Source organism: Myripristis murdjan, chromosome 12 (genome assembly GCF_902150065.1).
Source record: "Myripristis murdjan chromosome 12, fMyrMur1.1, whole genome shotgun sequence".
Classification (NCBI taxonomy): Eukaryota; Metazoa; Chordata; class Actinopteri; order Holocentriformes; family Holocentridae; genus Myripristis; species Myripristis murdjan.
The window spans coordinates 14,514,796-14,538,104 of record NC_043991.1 but is presented as its reverse complement, the minus strand read 5'-3'; the positions used below and the strand labels follow the sequence as shown (position 1 = coordinate 14,538,104).

The 23,309-nt window shown below is 40.7% G+C and overlaps 1 protein-coding gene across 2 annotated transcripts; it reads right to left on the bottom strand.

Annotated features, from left to right (window-relative positions):
• Window positions 1-730: 730 nt before the first annotated feature.
• mphosph9 (M-phase phosphoprotein 9) lies at window positions 731-22,968 on the bottom strand. Of its 2 annotated transcripts, none has more exons than XM_030065544.1 (24): window positions 22,868-22,968; window positions 21,667-21,941; window positions 20,565-20,712; window positions 18,436-18,525; window positions 17,832-18,346; window positions 16,913-17,078; window positions 16,614-16,686; window positions 15,599-15,702; window positions 14,521-14,637; window positions 13,951-14,429; window positions 13,646-13,795; window positions 13,473-13,560; window positions 12,579-12,794; window positions 12,098-12,145; window positions 11,827-11,891; window positions 7,294-7,395; window positions 6,938-7,171; window positions 6,640-6,851; window positions 4,972-5,238; window positions 4,083-4,203; window positions 3,322-3,413; window positions 2,632-2,846; window positions 2,066-2,134; window positions 731-1,773 (listed from the first exon to the last, which is right to left on the bottom strand). In XM_030065544.1, exons 2-24 carry the CDS (start codon window positions 21,903-21,905, stop codon window positions 1,672-1,674), a joined length of 3,912 nt encoding a protein of 1,303 aa, XP_029921404.1. In that variant the 5' UTR covers window positions 21,906-21,941; window positions 22,868-22,968; the 3' UTR covers window positions 731-1,671. The 2 variants fall into 2 exon arrangements, with proteins under 2 accessions (XP_029921404.1, XP_029921405.1); XM_030065545.1 differs by having other exon boundaries at window positions 6,664-6,851.
• Window positions 22,969-23,309: the final 341 nt, after the last annotated feature.

The following is a 23,309-nucleotide window of genomic DNA, read 5'->3' as shown; positions in this document are numbered from 1 at the left end:
ATATCACAAATTTTGTATCTTAAGAGAAATAAGTAAGTATGGGATGTTGCTGCATATACACGTTTGTATAAGCAACAAACTGAGGTTCAACTTACAATCAATATACTTCATATTTTCTTGTTTTTGCACAGGATCCATCAATGTGTATTCAAAAACACACACTCACTCTGTCTTGGCGACACACACCCAGCAGCTAACACTTTCACACATAGCAGCAGCAGCAGCAGATAATTAGTCTGATGTGAGATATATATCTATATATGTGTGTGTGTGTGTGTGTGTGTGTGTGACAGTTGAACAAATTTGCATCACCAAGCATGGAAAGATGATGGCTGACCACTAAACCTCTGGCCTATTTTCTCTTCAGTTTTCTCCGTAATGTTGAGTGTGGTAGAGTTAATCCAGTTGAGCTGAATGTTAGTGTGTACTGTTTGTTACTTTATGTCAAAATCTTGAAACCAGAAATGTAAAAGGTTGGGTTTGTTTCACAGCTGAAAACCATTGTTCTGTTGTTGAAATTAATTAATATAACAAGTGCCGTTTGAACTAAATTCACATTTGCTTTGCCGTAATATCAAGAAATGTAAAAAGTGGCTCAGTTTGCCCCATTCTCCCGTGTGTATAATAGCCCCACTAAAATACAACATAATCATAGGGTTGCTATAGCTCTCCTCGTAGAAATGATAAAGTAGTCTGTCATAAGGACAAAAACAAAAAGCAATACTTTAAGTTATCAAAAAGATTTGTTTATTGTGCAACAACAATAACATTATAGTTCCAGTGACGTTCATGTCAGGTAGGTCATTGCAAACAGCTTGAAAACTGCATGGCAAAAGGAAACAGTGCAAAAAATTCCATGCATAAGCATTGCCCAAGGAGAAACAAGTGTTTGAGAGGTGAACACTGGATGTGTGTCTGCTGAAAATGTGTGCTGGTTTAGATTTTACAAATGGTTTTTATATCTGAAGGGCCCAGTGCTGTAGCAAAATCTCCAAGTTGAAATATAAAGCACAAAAGTGAAACGTAGGCATAAGACGTAAAAGAGATGAAAAATAAGATTTCAAGAAAATGAAAAAGGCAATGTAATTCAAGTAGACTAAAATCTTTCATTCAAGTTCTGTAATTTGGCAAACACAAATCACAAAATCCTACATTTAAAGAAAAGGATGTAAAAAATAATGCACTAAACTCAAAAGGCGGAAGTATAAAAACAAGAAATAAATACCATATTTGGCTGTGTAAAATGAAAGAATATTGAACATATCCATTAACACATGAGCGATATGGCAGTGATATTTTCCAGGTGGATGGATGTGTCTGCTGGATAGTCTTTTTGAGAATTCACATTTACACCGAAACAGCTCATTAAAAATCTACAGAAGTTACCTGAATATGGCAAGTAAGACATACAATATTAATATTTTTTGTGACTAAAAAAGTAAATGACTTTACAAATCTGTGTATTACTAAAAATATACTCAGAAAATTGTGATATCTCTTCAACATATAAAAAATATCCCCGAGTAATAATATGTATAAAAAGATGCCATGGGCGTCTTGTACAGATGGACGTATGGTACAGAAAAAGACTGAAGGACAATCAGTGCTGTGTATAAAATCAAGACACTAAACTGCAGTATCTACAACACAGTCTAAAAAAGACAAACATTGCTATATATTGGCAGAGGAGCGGAGGACGTGGAATCTTTTAAGAGTCATGCGGATGGATCCCAGGTCACGATTCAATTTCTCCAGACGGTTCTCTAAGGCCACCTGACGAGGTAATGAACACGCAGTCTGAGAGGATTATCCAGTAATTTCAAGTGAGTGTAAATTCAATTTGTTTGAACTTTCATTTTATTAAATCCAAAATTAAATAACAGTTCTGCTGCTTCTTTGCTCCGCAGTCAAGGTGCTTCAACAAAACAAAGAACTGGTTTAAATAAAGGAGTCCATGCTCTCCCACCTGCTCAACATTTTGTTTTCTTTTAACTTTTTTTTTGTTAGTTTGTGTAATCCAAAAGAAGTTCATATGAACGTGATCTGTATCTGCAAAGCATCTTACCTCATCTAACCTGGTCTGCAAACTCACTCTGCTGCCTGCTCCTGGCATCCGGCTCAGGGCTGCTTCAATCTGAGAGACACACACACACACACACACACACACACACACACACACACACACACAGGTTAATCATTTATTAACACAAATGATTACATAAATGAAATAACCAACACTGAAGTACTTTCACAGAACTCATTAGATTAGTCAGCAGGGGAATGCTCTCAGTTCGTGTGTGAGCGAAACAGTCATCACAACATCAGCGGGGCAGGGGGAGGTGATGGATGTGAACTCCCTAAAAATAGAAGTCATTTAGGAGTAGTATAAAAACAATAAAGCTCGGGATTATGTAACAGTTTAGATGGGGATTAAAGTTGTACTGTTTAGGGCTGTCTGTTAGAGATATAGTTTTCCTCATGAAGCCGTGTGCCGCTGAAAACAGCACATGAAGCGTCCTGGTGACAGTTAAGCAAAGCTTGAAGGCTCAAGACGGGGGTAATAAAAATAAAATTCAAAATTCAAAATGCCTTTTTCTTTTGAAGCAGACCCGCCTTTCACATAATTCTTACCTGAAGCTTCTCCTGCGTCAGCTCGTCAAACAGCCTTTCTGCATCAGCCAGTGAGTGAAGTCTGTCCAGGAGAAGCGGGGCTGTGTCCTCACAAGTGTCCTGCAGGTCCTGCCCACTACCAGAGCCCTGGTCCTCCCAGCCCAGCTGGGAGGGGCCCTCAGTCGCGTTCACACCAGCGGAGGACTCGGCTGCAGTGCTGCGTGGCTGCTGGAAGTCTGGGGAAGAGAGGCAACAGTTCTTCATTATGTGCTAAATTTATATTAATTAGTCAGCTAGTCACAACCGTGCTTCCTCTTAGTTCACACATGTAGTCATTCAGTCTGTAAGGGTGCAGAGCATGCTTTAAGTTATTTGCTGCTTTTTGTTACATTACCAAACATTAAGTTAGATATATATTGAAAAGGTTGTATTATGTAGCTTGGTGTGATCTCTTGAGGGAGCTCTTGAGAATTTCCGAAAATATGAGATGGGGCGGTGTGTGGCTTATTCAAACTAATGAACGTCAATGAGGCAGATAAGGTATTGTCCCCTCTGGCGTGCACAGTTTCAGATGTCACTTCCTTCTCGAAGCTTGGGACTCTGCTGCCAGCGCCTTCCCGATTTTGGCAACCAAATACCTCATCACTTCACATTATTTTTTATTTATTTATTTGTATTTCATTTACTTCAGCTGGATTAAGCAGATATTACCGTCCTCTCTGTCCGGTTCTGCAAAGTGAAGCCTCTTCTTGGGACTGGCGGTGTGGAATGAATGGCGTCTCTGGTCCACTAGTCCGTCAAACCTGCAGACAGCACACAGAAACTGATTTGCTGAGCCAGTATATTGTGGGCCATGTAGTGTAGCAGGGGCTCTGAATCGCTTTCCTCTGGACATACTTAATATACATTCTTGTTGTTGGGTTTTTTCAGATAAAGACTTTGTTAAAGAAGCTACCACTTTACTGGCAAAAAATGCTGCGCAACCATTTTAGGTAGAGTCAGACATCAAGGCTGCCACATTTATTGCCATATCATGTCCTTTACATATATCTCTGTTCTTTCCTCTTCCTGATGTGCCTATCAACCTGTGCATTCAACTCCTCCCTGCCTGACAGCAGCTGCTTTTATCAAAGTCAATCAAAAGCCTGGTGCTGACATACAACTACAAATAATAGGTTTCAAATGCACACACATTTGAAAAAGTAATTATAGTTTTTACATATTATAAAAATGCCAAACTGTTCACATTTTTATCAAGACACTGCATGTTCAGGGAAATCTTTTTTAAAATTCGTTTTATTCATTCAAAAGATTTAAATATATTTTAATTAGCAGCCAGTCAGAGAGCCTCTGGGAAACAGTAGTTCCTTATCACATACAAAGTGAAATGTTGTAGATGTGATGTCAACTTGTTGCACAGTTGAACATACAGTAAGTGAGGGGATTATGAGGAGATACTGTGTACTGCTCACCTTTTGGACAGGTGTTCCTGTCTTGGCATCATGTGGCCAAAAGCAGTGGAATAGTTTTCAGTAGGGCAGCGTTTGGGACTGGACTTGGCAGACATAGGTGTCAGTAAAGTTTCTCTCTTTGCTGAAAACAAGAGAATAATTCATCATAAATTTAAAAATAATACTTCCTAAAATTACTCAATCAATTAAGAAAGCTTTTGCTTTTGTTAGAGGCTGACCAGTTTATCAGGTTAGTTAGTTACTTATGTCCAAATAGAGTAGAAAATAATTAATAGTAGGTAGATGTGATTTCTGACTATTTCCAATTGCAATTCATGGATGTGTAAATCTATAGAAATAAAACAGAGCTCACTGTCCTTCACAAAAGCTCTCTCTTCATTTCTTGGAGCAATTATTACAGTGTCAGTTCCACTTGTAAGAACTGACTAGAATATGTCAAGCTTGTCATGTTGTAAGCCTATATTCTTGGTATATTTTGATGATGATACATTTCTGTCGTCTATTGATGAGTCACAAATGACACCATTATTTTAGTTTTCTGGTAGAGCCACTGGTAACTCCTCTATTTGTGGAGAAATTATATTACAGGTATTTTTTTGCTTTTTGTCAGCAAACCTTTTTCGGTTATCATTCCTATGCCCACTCCAGGTAGTCACTACACCTTGCTGCAGCTGGATCCTAATGCTATGAATTACAATTTCGGCAATACTGCATTTCAACCTCTCACATAAAAGCTACCAGAAACAGTCAAAACTTAAGCTTTTTACTCTCTTAATGTTGATAATTGTATTCACACGACCTTTCATAGTCAACCTGTTGTTTTCAGTACTGACAGTGAGGAAGAAGATTAGGCTTTTAGGTGTCTGGGAAGAAGAAAGAGGATACATACTGGGTGTGGCTGGTGGAAAGCTGCGATGTGCTGGGGGGGGCAAGGAGGAGGATCTGTGGCCCTCTGGAGAAAGGCTCCTCTGATCCCTTAGCAGAGGTGTAGCGTTCTCTGTACCAGTGCTACACCTCGCACCTCCCCGCTCAGGTCCAGCCACTCCTCTTCCAGCTTTAGCCAAACTTCTGTCTGCTGCCAGCCCGACTCGGTCCTGAATAGGCTCTTTATGTCTCCGCTCCACATATCCCACTGTGGTCCTCTGGTTGCCAACCCCTGCACAGAAAAACAACCCACAGAGCAAAGTCATATCAAGGCCAGTGCAATAACATTATGATTACACATAGCTTTAGGGCTAGGTTGCACCAACAAGGATTAAATTAATTTAGTTGCTAAAAAAAAAAAAAAAAAAAAAAAGAAGGGCTCAAATGAACATTTAACTCACATGCTGTCAGAACCACAGAAGTATAAAAGAGAGAAAAAAAAGGGTTAATCTGTATCCACTGACAAAGTAAAACAGTTTGCTGTTAGCCCCAGTTAGGCTTCTCATGGCTCAGCAGAAATTCAAATTTTTCTTTCCTTCCTCTTTTGAGAAACTGGTTTGTTGAATTAATAGAGCAGTATGTTCGAATTATATTATTAAAAATAGGGGACAACAACATCATTAGAAAAAGAGAGACTTCCTGGAAGAAACTGTCAGACTCTTTTAGTGGATCAATAGAAGTAAAGGAGAGTCTGTCCTTTAACTTTCTTTGATGAACCTGATCATTTTGCTATAAAATGCAGGTATTTAAACAATTAAACCTCCATAAGTGTAATTTAAAGTTAATGCAGTACCAGATCATGCATTAAATTGGAGTTTATTTTGGTACAACAGGATTAAAATAAGTCTAGGGTTAGAATAAAAACTAAACTGAGATTTAAAGAGGTTTAAATTTATTCTTAATTTATCTTAATTTTAAACCAGATTTAAAGGTTGGTGCGACAGAATGTAATGCCAATCCATGATTTAATCTGGTTTAAAAATTAGTCCTTGATGGTGCAACCCCTGCGTAGGAGTTAGGACAATATAGTCAGATGTGTTGTAGTATACTAAAATTTACACAGAAAGACAAAAAGAAACACTTAAAAAGGAACACACCAATGAATTAGCCAATCAGGGCTTGCTACTGTGCAACAAGAAGAGCTATACTATTTCCAACTGTGTGTGTCTAGTCCACTTTGCTGTAGCACCTACGCTGATGCTTTAGCACACTGTCTGGTTTAAAAAAAATTCCACTGAATATCTTAAGTAACAGTTTACATAAATAACTTTAAGATAAAAAGTGAATAAATAAATGAATGGACAAATGAATAAACAAAGAAAAAAATATGATGGCAAGTCTAAGACGTGACATCTTATACAACACACTTGACAAGAACAATACTTCAGTGCTCATGGATAAATTACAATGAACTTAAGACTGGGAATACAAAGACACTGACTGTACCAATCTAATGCTTAACAGTGGGTGACCAAAGAACTTAAGAACAATGTTATACTGTTTTGAGCGCTATGTGATCCCCACCTTTCCCACCACCAGCACATGTACAAATGGAAGGCTTGAGGAAAGAAGATAAACATTTGGGCTAAATTTAAGCAGTGGTTGGAACCATGAGGGTGAGCGTGAGTCATACTGTGGGCGGTGGAGCTGCTCTTACAGGGGGCCCGGCTCTCTGTGGCTCTGGTCTCCTCCAGCTCTATCAAGGCCCTCATCACAGGCGTCAGGGGGCCTGGTCCCTCTCTCCTACCTGGCTCTCGCTGGCTGACACATTGGTCTTGGGGTTGGGCCTGACGCTGAGACTGGGGCTGGGGCTGGGACTGTTCGCACTCTGGGGGAGACGAACACCTACAGAAGAGGAGACTGGTTAACCACACTGTTCAGCAGGCATCAACTTTGCTGAGTCAATATCCACAAGAATAAAAAAAAACTACCTCCAACTGCCTCCCGCCTCGGAGCTGTCCACAGAACTTCCAGACCTGGCTGATTGGTCTTTTTGTGGACAGGGTGACTTCCTGTGGCCACTGGATTGGTTAGTTTGAGGGAATGGTGACTTCCTGCCGCCATTTAGCTGGTCAGCTAGGGAATGGGGTGCCTTCCGACGGGTGACATCTGGCTCTGGCTTGCATTTGCTGGGCGACAGCAGCAGGTCAGGGTGGTGGAAAAGACTGTGGATAAGTTCAGGGCACAATTCAGGTCATTACTAATAACAACAGAAACCATTATAATGCTACAATAAAAGTTAATATTATGATATGTACAGCAGTCCGTTAAAACTGTTATTGCTTACCCAGCCCCTGATGGCTGTGTATTGCTGTGTGAAGCGTATCGAGACCTGGCCTGGTTCTCATGCTCCAGCTGCTTCACTTGGGACTCCAGTTTGGAGATGACCCTGAGGGGACAGTCAATAATAGTAATACATTAAGACACACAGAATACAGTAAGACATTACAATTGAAATCCAGGATTTTCCCCCCATTCTCTCCCTCTGGCAGCAAAACGTATTTCAAATGATGTTCAGACTGATGCAGAGGTGGAGCATTATTCTGCTCATACACCATCATTAACCAGTAAACATCTCCTAGACTAATTAGTACAGCATCTTTGGACCAGGAAATGTGACGGTCAATGACTATAACATTTTTAATGAAATTAGGCAATAACACTGTGACATGAACCTCAGCCAGACAGGGCAAAACTTACTTTCAGTGTAAACTCTTTGGGTAGGCTGGCATGCCAATTAGCTAGAGGCATTCATCTATCCTGCCCACATTTGTCATACCCAGTCAAAATTTTCAACAGCAGTCTGTGTAATGTCTCCAAACATGGTAATGCTGCCAGATGGCATTGTGTAACCCAATTCTATGATGCAGATGAGGAAATCACCCCAAGTCACAATCTATAAATAACCCAAACTGTGAGGTTTTGGTGAAACTGTTGAATAAGAATTAGAAACATATTTAACTGACTGTGTCTGTGTGATGGTGTGTGTGTGATGGTGTGTGTGTGTGTGTGTGCTCAAACTTACTCAATAACTGCCTCCTTGACACATTGCCATAATGTATGAATCCAATTTGTCCTGATGGGTTCTCTCACAACTTTCTGTTTATTTATTTCAAATTTTGTGCACATATTTGTTGCCAGTTAGTGAGCACTTTTTTCCCACCACAAACTGCTTTCAAACAGATGATTTTCTTATCGGAACAGTAACTACCCCACAGTTGAGATAGTGAGCTGATGCCATGCTGATCTAAATTGCAATTTGGTGCAGTAACGCACAACTGGAGTGGCACCAGACATTATTTTATTATGCGCATGCTCATATCATGAGTGCACTATTCTGGTAGATCAAGTTCCTGAAATGCAAAATCAAGTGTGTGCCTGATTAATTGGCCTTATGTAGCCTACCATTAATAGTACCAGTCTGGTATTACTGAGAAGTACTGTAGAAGCAATTCCAAATTTTCTACAACACATTAGTGACTTTACAGAAAAACACAAGGTACAGAATTTATTTTGACAACAACAATGATTGTTTGAAAGTAAATGATAGCTATTTATTAATGTATATGTCCAGTCAAGAAAAAAATGTAAATTACAAATAGGCAAACACATGCTCCAGTTGATTCTTTATGAAGAAACCAAAGACACATTAACGTGTAATTTGAAATACTTTTGTTGACACCTGTCCTATTACGTCAAGCAAAGTTATAATGAACTCTTTATGATCTTTCTCATTCTGACAAAACGCCATCAGCGCAGCATGAGGACATGCATTCATAACTGAACTGTAGCCTAGGTTAAACACCGTCACCAGTTTTTAGCAAGTCATTAACATAAATTACCATTATGTCCGGCTCTAAAACTTTGGCTATGGAGCAGTGTATGAAATGAATGAGCTCTGCAGATGTGCTTTTGTCAACAGAACGGCAGCAGTGCCTTTTCTAACGTCAGAAGTGTGGCCAGGTGAACTCAATCATTTCAATCAGCTGCACTGCTGCCATGTGTTTTTTGAAAAAGGTAAACACTGCCATGTGTTTTTGAGTCCAGTGCAGCTCTGGTAAGGCATCTGAACTGAGCCTGAATAAACCTTTGAAACAGAGCTTTTTCCGCAGCAGCCATGATATCAAATAGCAGGTAAACACAGGTGTTAGCAATGACATTCATGAAAGTTCAGGTCCATTGAGGTGGACCAGAGCCTACATGTTAGACCTGAATGAACTGGAACTTTATTTAATGTCATCAGTAACAGCGTTGTTTACCTGCTACTTCATGCCAAAATAGCTGCTGTGAAAAAGGTCCACTGTTTCATGTTGCGATTATATTTTTGTTCAGTAAATTTGCTCTACTACTAACTAACACTACTATGACTAACACTACTAACAGTCAGATTTTCATCATGCTTCTTTGATTCAATTTACCAAATTATTCTGTGTGGCACCCAAAATGCAATTTCCAGGTCTACAAACACTACAAAAAGATGTCACTTGCTGTTTGGCCAAAGTAATTTGATGCAAAATTAAGCCTGTATGTTTAACATACCCAGAGAGTCACAGATTCCTGCTTTTTGCACTGATTTATCAATTAGTGGCTTTCCTTTCCAAGTAACTTGTCAACTTCTGCACCATCAAAGGAAATCTCTCCCTCTACACTGAGGAGTAATAAGAGCTGAAATTGACCTATTTCTCGACACTCGCTCCCCTGTAGAATATGATTTCCTCCAGCTGACATGATCTGAGGATAATATGCTTCTCCCGTTCGACTTTCATAACCTTCCATAAAAATCTCAAGACATCTCTCGCACATTTGTGTACCCTCTAGGGAACTCTATCAGGACCTTGAGCTGTGCATGTTCTTGCATATCTCACTGCATTTTACACCTCTTTCCAATTTGATGGCTTAGTATGAGGATATTATTGTAGCAGAATTATTTGTGAATGTGTGTGGAGAGTTGTATGACTGTATCTCAATCTGTGTTCGCATTATCAGATTGGTAAATGTGCAATTGAATCTACAAATCTGCATTCAGTTTTGCAAATGTATAAAAAAAAATTTAAAGTGTAAACAAATCTGTAAATGTGTAAAGTGATCTGTAAATGCATACATTGATCTGTGAATGTGTAGACCTTTTAAAATCAAAATGGATTTAGAGGTCTAAACAAGGCCTTTGACTTCCTCATTGCGATCCATTAGTTATTCTAGTTGACTTGTGAGCAGTACCACCTTCAGTCTCATCATTTGCGGCCTTCCTCAACTGCTTTTTGGGCTTCTCCTCTACACCAGCTGTTCAGTTTCTTGCAATATCTAACAGACTTTGATTCTTCTTTCTCTCTTTTTCACAAATGCCAAACCTATAAACTTCTTGATCGGAGATTATTTCTTTTAGCCTGTCTAGTGCTACTTTCAAATCAATGTTAACAGATTTCTTTCCCTTCTAGTCCTGGGCCATTTATCTCTAGGGTTCTGCCCACTGACTGCCTAATCTAATAGTCCTCCAGATACTTTGTTTCAGTGCTAAATACGTCCACTGACAGGAGCACTGATGCCTCGCAAGTTGTGGTTGGCGATCTGTCACTGAACTTACTGAGTTCACAGGTCTTCATCAGCAGCAATGATCAATGCCGAATCCATTTATGTATTCGGCAGAACTGAAATTGCAAGGGCGAGCTGCTGTGTCAGCCATTGCTATTATTTGTTTTGAACGCCACAGAGAACATAGTCACCCTCGATGGAATACTCCCTACTGTCTGCCACTCTCATCTGAGGCTCCTTCACAAATTCTTGTAGCCAATCAGTAACATTATGATATTAGTAGTGACAGGGCTGAGGCCAGTAACCGAACTACAGCTATGACTGTCATCTCTACTATAAGCTCTTGTCACAAATACAGTGAGTCAGAATGACAAGACTGTTTATAGGCTGTTGCTGGCTTGTGTCTGTTAATCTGAGGCTTGTGTGATATTATCTGAGCATCACCACTAGACCTGCTCAAGCCAAGATGTTCAACTGAACAGTCAGATCATTCCCTCGACAACAGCCTGATTATTTGCTTAAGCCCCATCACTATGAGGGTATGTATAAAACACTGGCCTTGGATCTGGTTCTAAACCCAAAGGTCTGAGTGGTAAAAACAGCTGTCAATGAGCAAACACAGAATTCAATTTCCCTCAAAAGCTTCAAGTAGTTAAAAAATCTGCTCAACAGTCATTGTGCAGCACAGCTCACGTTAAGCCTTGAGCAGAGAGAGGGTGGTTTTGGTTGGTTTAAAAAACTTGCAGTAAAAGATGGCCTGAAATCTGACAAATTAATAAAAAGAAAGAAAGAAGACCAAAACAAGACTTCTTTCAAGCACTCTCAAATGTTTTTGATTCACATGCTATTTGACAGATATCTTATATATCTATCTGTATCAAATTTACCCATATACTGTATATCTAGATACATAAATAGATATATGGCTGTGCAATATAATGATATATATCATGGGATAAGAGAAAAATATCTATTGATAGAGATTTTCGACTATCGTATCTATCATGGCTATCGCAAAAGTTGCTTTAGGGCAGTATTTTACGTCGTTGAGTCAGAGATCCGAGTTATCTTGAATGAACCACTACAACACATGGGCTTGAACAATAAATAAGCATGGAGTAGCATGGCACAAAATGAAACTCCCCACAACACATATCATACTGGCACCCAAGTATCATGATAGTATCGAGTTGAGAAATAAGCATATCATTCCAGCCCTACCAAAAAAGTGGGTACCTCTGTCACTGACCAAAAAACGGTACTTTGCAACCAACACAACCAGTCCACTCACCTCTTCAGTTCAGATATCTGTTCATTGGCATCGACAAGCTTGGTCTCTGATGATAAGAGGTTGTCCTGTCGACACAACATTGTTATTAACTCCATGAGGCTTAAATAGATGGTGCAAAATAAAAAATAAAAACACACACAGATGACACATGGAACATTCAACTTATTATTTCATAGTTGGAATCATTCATACATTCCAGCAATAATGAAATAATCAAACATCCACACAAAAGGGAATATACAAAATGTAGAAAGAGATGCAGAATAATTACCTTCACTCCCTCATGTTCTTTCCTCAGAGAATCATACTGTACAAGCAGCTGAGGACATAGAACAACAGATATCTTGATCATGAAGGCCAACATTAGCTCAATTGTAACAAAAGCTCATGTGAAAAGGGAAAAAAAAAACTCACACACCTCCCAACGTGTAAAATAAACACCCAGATAAGGGAAAAAATAGCACCCCAAAACATAACAAAGAAACCACCATCTGTGAAAAGCAGTTTTAAGATAACACCAAAATTCAAATTTACCAACTATGTCCACAGGTATTTAGTTCTATGGAACAATCAGTCTGTGGAGCACATCAACAACATTTAGCCTTTCTGTGTAGCAAAAGGATTCAATACAAAATGCAAAATAATGTAGTTTGGAGGTTAATGATCTGAAGATTTTCCAATGTTGTTCTGTACATCACGACATATTCTCAGTACACATTCTGTGTGCCCTCCCACAGCCCCTCCGGACTCACATCCTGTAGCATCTTGAACTCTCTCTCCCTCCTGGCCTCCTTCTCGTCTGCTTCCCTGCAGGCTTTCTGCGCTGCCTCCTCTAGCTGCCGTACAGAGGTCTTCAGGCGCGCCACCAAGGCGTCTTTCTCTTTCCCTGAACGTTTGCTTTCCTCCAGACGCTGCTGCAAGGAATTCACAGTGGCACCCGCTACAGCGTACCGCTCAGGCCACTCCGCCTGACAACGACATGTCATATCAAGCTCATTTCAGAGACTGGGGTGCAGGTTAATATGTCTTCATTTGCTTAGATGTTGTAAACATGTTAGAACAATGGCTGTTGATGCAGTCAGTCCCCAATTTCAGCATAGTGTATATATGTCAATAAATTAACTTGAAAACACAAACAAATAAACAAAAAAATGCCAATTTTGTCTCAAAATCTAGAAAAATTGTGTTGCCTTTCAGTTGATTTCAGCTGGATTACCTCACACTGGACATTTATGGTGCACGTGAATGACTTTCATCATACTGTCCAAATGCTCTGCTGAGCAGTAAGCTTTTACAATTGAATGATTTTTCTCTGTTGCATAAAGGTGTGCATTTCCTCCTACACATCTGCTTCAAGACACTTTATATTAACTTGGTATCCAAACACATTCATTAATTGTCCTTCCTGCACTGACTGATTGCTACAAGAATGTTACCAAATGCTACTTGAGCAAACTGTGGTAAATGCAAAAGATGCTGTTGTAGTCTTGAGTTGCTAATCAGCAAACTGTCACATATAAGCAAAACAAATATTACTGATGCTAGTAAAACCATGGCCCCATCCGGTTCTGTTTACTCAACTTCATAATTCAGAGACTTGTAGAGTATGTGATAATACAGTGTGAAAAGCATAAGGAGAATGATACCAGTTTTTTCTCCAGTAAGCTGTTTTTGGCCTCCAGTTCTTGGATACGGCTGGTGGCTTCAGCAAGAGCTTTCTCCAGATGCCTGCACCTGTCGATGAACAAAAACAATAGCAGCATAGGACTATACAATTGCTGCAAAGCATGGACTACAAGGTAAATGCATATACACACACCTCTCTCTGAGGACCTGGTTGCTCTTCTCCAAGTCCTGGGGCAGATCTCTGAGACTGAGCTTGTCTCGCAGGACTTGTATCTCAGACTCATAATAAGCTTTAAGATCGGCCACATGTCTGGAGTGCTTCTCTCTCAGGTTCTGCCTTAGTCTGAGGAGTACAGGGGAGGGAAGCACAAAGAGACACAGAAGTCAATGACAGGACAGTGACGTAGAACAAAAGCCTGCAAACATGCAAATAGCTAGCACTGAGCAAGATAAAGCACTGCAGGGATGCATGCTAATGGGGAAAACTGTTCGACTCACAAAGAGAGGACAACAGGATCTTCTAATGATGAAGCTCTCTCTATGCGTGGACTGACTGCAGGCACCAGAGTGGCACCAGAGGCTGAACACAGCTTCAGGGTGCTGGTATGGGTGTGACTGCCCTCCTCCTCACTAGCTAAAGGGGCACTGGCTCTGCGTTGCTGGCTGGCTGTGAGGGAGCAGGGCTGGGTCTTATCTTGGGAGGTAGAGACGACTGCCTGGGATAGGTTTGCCCAGGGATTTGGCGCCCTAGTAGGGGAGGGTGCAGTGGCTGAAACACTGGAGGTATTAGAGGTACAGTCTGTATCTCCAGGGTTTGCACTGCCCTCGACCATGCTGTCAGGGGTGACCGGGGTCCCTACTCTGGGGCAGAGGTGGGGCCGGGTGGGGAATGAAGGGCTGCTGAAGTGGGAGGGAGAAGTGAAGCCGGAGGTGCGGTCAGACTGGCGCACGTGAACACCTGGGTCCAAGGTCAACACCTGAAGCACAAAAAGAGAGAGAGTATGGATTAGAAATTCAGTCAAAGATTGAAGATAACCATGACAGGAATGTCTGTGTCATGCGCTGTACCTGTGGTGACAAAGGACTGGATGTAAGAGAGCCATCCCAGTCTGTGCGTCTGGACTCCATTTTCTGCTTGTTCTGATAGATCTCTCTCAGAGACAGACGAGGTTCCTGAGATGGAGTCTACGGCAGATACAGAAAGGACATCTTAACACACACCACCAGCCAAATGCTGGTAGATTTTATTTTTTGTGGTTTTGTTTGACAATAGACAGTAGAGAAAGATGGCAAAGAGTAAGGCACAACAAGAAGAGGATGACATGTGAAAAATATCTGAGGCTGGTTTCAACCCCAGGACATCAAGGTTACACAGTGGGGTGGGACGAGAAGACAAATATATCAGCAATCAGCAATGAGCTGAATCTGTTTTTTATGTATTTTTCCTGATTTAAAGGTCTTAAGTATTTCAAATTAATGTAATAAACTCTGACCCACCACATTTAATTCCTAATGCCACAGTTTCACACTGGTGAGAAAATACTACAATTATAATGTGTCACTAATACAGGCTGAACTTTGGCAAACCACCACAAAATAACAAAGTGGTTAATGTATAAATGTGGAAAACTGTTCAAAATCAATATCTACTGCTGTGCCTAGGTGTGCAACACTTTATATATTGTCATGTCAGAGTCTACTGCTCTCTCCAAAGTGAAAACTGAATTGAAATTTTAAAAATTACAATTTGGTCCAATGGGAGTGTGTTGGTAACAGTGTTTGTGAACAGTGACTTATGGAGTGATTTTGACATATTGCCCAGCCCTTTAGCTACCAGGACATCTCAATACTGGTAAAATGTGACTGTAGCTGGTAAATTACTCTGGTAAATTCTATTCTACCAGCCACGTGAGCAGATACTACATGATCACTATGTCCTTTTCTACTCTATAAAACTTAAATTGCTTGTAAAATACTGAATGTGGGTGGTAATTTCAGTGTCCACCAGCCACTATTGCAAGTGTAGGTTTCCTGCCCTGCATTACATTGTCAGAAACATTACTACTAATGAGGTAGAAACACCCACACAATGTCTCTTTCATCAGGCATTTTACAGAAAGCCCTCTCCTAAATTATTTTAACCTACAAGACTCATGGATGCCTCTTGCAGAAGAAGGTAGGCGCCACTATCCAAGCTGTCAGGTAGGGGGCGATATAGATCAGTCTCATGCAGACGCCAATACGTCAGGCCTAAGACGGAGAGGAGAGTGGAAACATGACTTCATCATTCTTCTACTTGACTGACACATTGCTATGACCACTTGAAAAAAAATCATGGTGAAGTCTCTTCCTCTTTACTCCAAAACACTGACATGTCATTGGTACATAGACAGTTGCAAATACCCTTCATATGTACGGTCAGATAACAGCTTCTACATGTCGTATGTGTGAGAGGCCACCACACACATATCTGGTTCACACTGACCATGTATGAAGCTGCATGTTACTATGTGAATTACTTCATAACCAACTGCAGCTGGCTCACTGATCTCTAGAAGTCTGTATTTTTGTCAGTCAATGATGCTTTGAAAATAAGTTAAAATCTATGTGAGGGTATGAGTAGGAATGGGAGGAAATAAAGAATGATGGCAGAAATAGAGCACAAGATAAATGATAGGGTATGGGAAATTCTCACTTGGACTGGACCTATAGGCTGCTTTTACAATAACATACTTAAGTTAGTGAGACCTGGTGTGAGCTCCTGGGCACATAACCCTGCATACTAATGTGGTGAATGAAGGAATAATATTATTATTATTTTTTTTTTTTAAAAAAGGGATTGTGCCTACTTGGCAAAATCTGGGGCCAAACTCATTAATACAGTACAAGCAAACATAAAATAAATTCTAATGCTCAAGTATCTTTTTAGAAATTCATATAACGCATACAAAGTATTTCATCTTCTCATTACAGACATATATTGTGCTACAAAAGAGCAGCAACACCATCTAAAGGTGACTAGTGGTAATTGTAGTACTCACTGTCCACATAGCAAAATATAATTTATTGCATATTTTATAAAAATCATTAGGGTTTGTTTTTTTTTGTAAAATATCGCTCAAGCCATGTCAATCTGTGTTTGTGAGTCAGCATGTTGTTACCTGATGCCTCAGACACCAGGCTGTCACTCCTCCTCAGGGGTAAAGAGCTGGAGGATGGCCCAGCCGGTCGATGCTGAAACCCAATAGAGATAAGTGGATGAGACTCAACAGCAGCAAGGCAATCAGGACAACCACAAGAGACACATAAAGGGGATCTAAACAAAAACGCTACAGATTCAGGGTAGTGATACAACAAAGAGTGGTTGTTTTTTTCTTATTACCAATGCAAAATCTTATCATTCCAAAAGGAGCAGCTGTGCTGTGGGAAGCACCAGCAATTGCCAGCTGGTGAGTTATACCTGGTCCTGGGAATCTGTGTGCTCCAGAGGGCTGTGTCTGGGAGTTTCCCTCGGGCTGAGTAGTTGCTCCTGGTACTCAGGGATCTGCGAAGAAGTCTGTCCTGCCTTGCTCTTCTTGGGCCTGAGTTTCTGCCTCTGGGCCCATGAGGTCAAGGGCTGTCCGGTGCTGCCAACAGGACGGGTGAAGTAAAGAGGGAACTGACTAGCAGTGCAAAGATTCAGAAACCGAAACCGAGACACATTCAACGATGATGCGTCCACCCAAATCATGGTTCAAAAATCAACCCAACACTGCTCTTTTCTGACTGGTCTTCAGGGAACTTTTAAATTTATTTATTTTTATTTACTTAGTTAATTTATGTAGACTGGAGGGTATTCAACAAACCAGGATTAGAAAGTAAATTAGAAAGTGAATATTAGGTTTAGGATAATGACCCAGTCATACCTGAAGACGGTTGCGAATAACAGACAAAATTTTATTTTTAAACTTACCTGGCTAAACCGTGACTCCCACTTTGTGCAATAACCCTCTAGTCTAGAGTGAAGGTATTTATTTATTTACTCATTTATATTGGTTTACTTAGTTAAGTTATGTAAATATATTAAGTTAATCTATCGTCATAGCATGCTGTATGTTCTTGATATTACAAATTATAGTTCATTTAATAAAACATATTTGTAAAGAAACATTTTTGTTTTTCAAATTCTAACACACAGACACACAGACACACACACACACAGTTTTTTTTTTTTTTTTTGGTTTGTTTGTTTGTTTGTTTCTTTTAAGAGGTCTGAACCAAGCCACTGCCAACCAAGCATTTGGAGAATCATTACACTGCTAGAACTGTAGGTTCAATCAGAAAAGCATTTAGTTGTGGTTATAACTGGCAGCGGCTTTATGAGCAGCTCCAACACTTACCCAGAGCTTTTCTGCTGGTAGGGCAATGGACTAGGTGCCTCCACTCCAGGAGTTTCCTCATGAGCTAAGGTCTGTTGGTACCCAATCACAGTTGGCTCTGTGTCCTCCTGGAGGTTAGAGCACCACTGATGCTTCTCCTTCCTTTGGCTTGCCTCCTCCACTTCCCCTGGAGACCCAGAAGGTTCACCACCTGTTTCCCAGGCAGAGAGTGTCCCATAGCCGCTGCTCAGCATTGTGGTCGCCCTTTCCTCAATGTTCTCCCCCGGGTTGATGGTGTCTGATCTATGGAGTGGAGGTGAAGGGGAACTAAAAGGGGTATGGACAGGAGCTGCCAAGCTGTCGCTCTCACTGGGCATGTTTTTGGGGCTTGTGCAGTCATTGGGGATGAAGGGTAAAATATAGTCCTTAGTGGTAGTGGTGGTGGTGACAGGGGTTGGAGAGAACTCAGTGTGTGGATGGCCACCGCTCTGCCGGTTCTGTAGTTGGACCAGGGCTTTAATTTCATCCTGAATCAACTGAAAAACAAGCAGGTCACTGTCACACTGTGTATGTCAATACTGCAGACCAACTTACCTGATTAGACAGGACTAAAATGAAAGCTCACCTGTATTTGGCACTGATATTGTTCTTGTTGAGCAAGTATTTGCTCTTGGTATTGCTTCTCAACTAGCTGAAACAGATGCAACCATCGTCCCTGTAGGAGAAATAAAGATTAAGAAAAATGGTTTTGGAGAGCAGAAGAAAAAAAGTGCCTATGTTTTCAACTGATGTCTGATGTAGTATAGATGCAGCCTCCAGAGCTGTACCCCAATCAGAATTTCCTCCAATAAATCATATTTGGACAATTTGACTATTTGTTCATTGATTTCTTTTTTTTTTTTTTAATTCACAGTCTAACAGTCTATCATTGTCAATCACAGAATGCATTGGCAGAAGTTTCAACATTGATAGACCACATTAAAAATAATAAAAGCAAGAATCAGAATCAAATGTAACAGCTATACTGATATATTTCTGAGCCTTTGAAATTGATTGCATTAAGATTTGAATTGCTAGCCAATTTGAATGACTACATGTCTTTGTCCAAATAACAAGACAGAATTCTGAGGCAACACACAGATATGTCTGATTACATGAAGCTCTGTATTTTTGAAACAGCTGAGACCTAAACCGGCTTAAATTGACAGCCCCTTCAGCATTTCCCCTAGAATTTTTTGTAACAGCAGCAGCCTATTTTCAGCAGCAATGATGCTACTGAATGAATAAAAATTACAGCAACAGTATAGGTAGCAGGTTGCAGGTTGCATGTTCTGTGCCCTGACCGTGACCACAAGTTGCACAGTGTCTGTCAAGAGAGTCAATGTGCAAGGCACACTGTCTTAAAAAACTTCGGAAATTTAAACAAAAGCTAAACTAAGTGCTCAAAATACTAAATTTAAGTATAAATACTTATTTTAACATGCATTTCCATTAATGTTTGTATGTGTGTGTGTGATCAACAATATTATATCATCAATGCAAAGTGAAAACATTGATCCATATCCTTTTTAATGTTACGCCTTTATTTTGAAATTCCCATGCCACGTCTGTATGATCATTTATGTCCAAGCGTGTCCTTCCTTGCAAACTATTTCAAATGTCAGAAGACGGGTCAACAGACAAAACACATGCTCTATGCAAACACCATAATGGGATAAGATATTTGGATGTAGTTGTGCTGTAAATCCAAGGAAGATGTGCATAGCATAGATGTGCATTGTTTATGGTCATAACTGAAAGGTCGTTGAGGGTTCTTTTCTAAATGATAGGTCTATTTCTATTCATCTATTGGAAAGATTAATTTGTTTTTCAAAGATCTATTTTTTAGTTTTATTTCCAAAAACAGATTGCTTTTCATTCCATTTTCATTTCATTTTTCATTCTGGAAGGGGTCAAAATTAAACAAATTCAAATCATCTTTTAGTTGTGAGTTAATAGAGATGTAACCGATTGTGTGTATCGCCTCATACTGATCGTAGACCCCTAAGGTGACTCGAATCAAAATCATATCATGGCAGACTTTGTCACATTAGCAAATATCATATCATTGTCCAAAAAAATTATATAATATCATGTCAAGATGAAACTTGTGATTTACACACCTTATAAAACCCACTAAAGACAGCAACATGTGATACACACAAAATACTGATTCCTTATGGGTAGTTCCAAATTACACCGTTAATAACAAGACATGAGTAGGATTTTCTCTTTCCCCTAGGAATGTAAACAAGATCTCAAGCCTTGTGAACTGTGCAAAGTGGTGCCTCTCTGAATGAGGTCATCTAGCACATCACAGTTGTCCCTTCTCTGTAAATCATGTCCTGTGTCTGGAAAGCTCAGCTGGAGTGTGGTGCTATCTGCACTGTGTGGGGTGCTGGGGTGCGCACACACATCATCACACACACACATTCTCACTTGAGAGTCTCACTTGAGTTGAGAATCTGTGTGTTTATGTGTGTGTGTGTGCATGTGTGCACACGTGAGTGCACGCCCTGTTGTCAGCTGTGATCCACATAAAAACCAAAAGTGACAGCTCAAAAATGAGGCTGCCAGCTGCCAAATACAATTCAGAAAAACAACTGCCACAGCAGCTAACCCCAATGGAAACCTGAATGTCACAAGCACGCACATAAAATGTCCTGTGCACATTCTACAATTATTTTTGCATTTCTGGTGGTGTGACTTTCTCACCTCACAGTCTTTCCAGATCTCGGGGTCTGTCTCTCCACTGCTCTGGATTTCCTGCACTAGGGCCCTAAGGGTCTCCAGGGAGCTTGGATTGATGAACGGGAGGTTTTTCCCTTGCTCAAATGCTTCATCTGTGCTTAGACACAGACTCCTACAAAACAGTCATGTATTGCACCTAAGTGTAATGATAGACAACAACCACTGCTGGCTCTCCAGTCATGAGTAAACATCAGATGAAAGAGCAGCAGCACAGTGTTCTGGGTTAAAACGTAAGACATAAATAAACACAAGAAGACCCGTACTGTGGGGAAGAAAACACACACACACACACACACACACACACACACACACACACACACACACACACACCACTGGCTTGTTCACATTTACAGGTCTGGATATCACCATGACAGTCTATTTTTCAAAACTGCTTATGCTCAAAATTTATGTCACTGCAGCACTGAAACTTAACTAGGCTATAAGACCAGGGTTTTTTTTCTTTATAAAAGGTTAAGTGTAATTTCTGTGAACTAATAACAAAAAACATTCTTGATTCTCTACCATGATTCATTAGCTGTGTCTACTGGCAATTAATGCAAACATTAGAATATATTCAAATGTTTCTGAAGTTAACACTGGATCTCTCTTTTTTCAAAGAATCGTGGTTGCAGCTTGCTGGATTTAGGGTTGAATGATATGTCATCATCATATCATGAGATGAACATGTAAGTTATTATTATAATATCTAAAAAGGCAACAATATGGACAATATCAAGTTTACAGTTAGGGTTAGCCTAAGACAACAAGTTGTCTGTTCTGAGCAGTAAATTACTTTGCAAAGTAACTGCATATTATACAGCCAGTCATTATACTGTTTTATTAATGATGTTTACTTTCACTGTTGCTACACTTGAAATTTCAAATAAGTGTGAACCCATAGTTATATCATATATTGTATCGCTATCGAAGATATCTGGCATAAATATCCAAGTATGAAATTTTGTCCATATTGTGCAGCCCTACTAAGAACATACAGGTCCATTCCTTCATGCAGATATGGACTGCCCTCTCTAATGCTCCATACTGCTGCTCACAGTAACTGCACCTGATCTTGTTGCATGCTGGTGTGATGTCCACTGGCCTGCTGTCCACAGTGCCTCCTGTTGTTTGAGAGGTCCGGGTGTGTCTATCCTCCGGCACAGCCAGCCCCGAGGCTGACGTCCCCTCAGAGGACACCAGCGAGGTCTCACTCTCCTTACCCCCATCCCCATCAGCACTGACATGGCAATGGCTCAACGCCCCCGAGCTGGACACATCCTCAGAGATACTGTCATCTGTGGACATGGTTATGGGCCCATGTAGAGGGGGTCAGTCTGACAACTGTGAACCAAAACATGGGGAAACAAGGAGCAAACAGGCAGGGCCACGTTAAACCTTTTTATTATACATCCCTCCACTGGCACAACACTCAATATTGGTGGTATAAGTCACGTGTGAAAATATGAACACCTGACAACATCTCCCTCTCTCTCTCTCTCTCTCTCTCACACACACACACACACACACACACACACACACACACACACACACACACACACACACAATCACAAAGAGGCGGCTAATATTGGATGTTTTGGAGCCTGGACTTAACGCCATCAAGCCGTGTAATACTTCATTATGTATCTACCATGCACGTCGAAAATTCAAGGATGGACAAGGAGATCAACCTCCAATGTTCAGACTACTAATCTAATGCGCGTCCAGCAAACTTGTCTGGCTACCAACCTTGTCTGGCATAACGCTGACAATGACAGTGTAATGACAATGTTCACCTAAACGCGAGAGCCTGAATGAACTGCCTGGATGTGATTGAATAGCTAATGAACTTTGACAGCACGCAGCATATCAACACGGCACAGACAGACATTAGCCACGGAGCGGCGTGGACAAGTTGACGTTAGCTCCATTAGCCACCTCGTTTGGGCTACACAGGTTGGCTGGTCAACGTCACTGATGCTGCAGGACGCCTGTCAAAGTTACAGGCGGCTGTCCTGGTCAGCTGGACGATCCTAAGTTACCTAGCTAACAAGCCTAGCTGCAACTACCACTGACACTGACTGGGAATTCAATTAGCCAGCTAGCTAAGTTGGCTAAGTTGGATGACTGGAGGTTTGCGAGCACAACGTAGGCAGGCTGGCCAGCGCGGGCACAGCGGTAAAATGCACAGCCAACAAACAAACAAACAAACAAACAAACACTGGTTGAAGTGCAGACATACGTGACGGACACAATGACACTTAACGTACCCGTTAGCTTGTAACATCACCTCTTCCATATTTCCCTGTGAGTAGACAAGTTGTCTAGCTGGTTGCTGGTTGGCTACTGCACTGCAGTGCTCGCTGGCTGCTGTAACGTTCGCAGCTAGCGTGCCCATTGGCCCAAACGTAAATCAAAAACACAGAGCTCTGATTGGACGTCACGCTGGGTTCCGTGTTCCAATTGGCCGCTCGGAGAACGAGGCGTGGCCTACACCTGTTTGAAGGGAGAGAGACGGACAACTCTGGATCCATCACCATCCATTAGATAGATAGATAGATAGATAGATAGATAGATACTTTATTCATCCCGAAGGAAATTCACAGTTTTCAGCAGTATCCACAGAGTACAAGATTAAGTAAATCAAAAATAAAGAATACGTAAATCAAAAATAAAGAATAAAAGATGACCCTCGAGATCTAAAGATCTAAG

Coding starts and splice junctions, on each gene's coding strand:
- mphosph9 (XM_030065544.1), bottom strand. CDS start 21,905: ATGTCCACAGATGACAGTATCTCTGAGGATGTGTCCAGCTCGGGGGCG. Junction 20,713..21,666: donor CCAGCATGCAACAAGATCAG/GTGCAGTTACTG, acceptor ACTGTTTTGTAG/GAGTCTGTGTCTAAGCACAG. Junction 13,561..13,645: donor AACCAGGTCCTCAGAGAGAG/GTGTGTGTATAT, acceptor GTTCATCGACAG/GTGCAGGCATCTGGAGAAAG.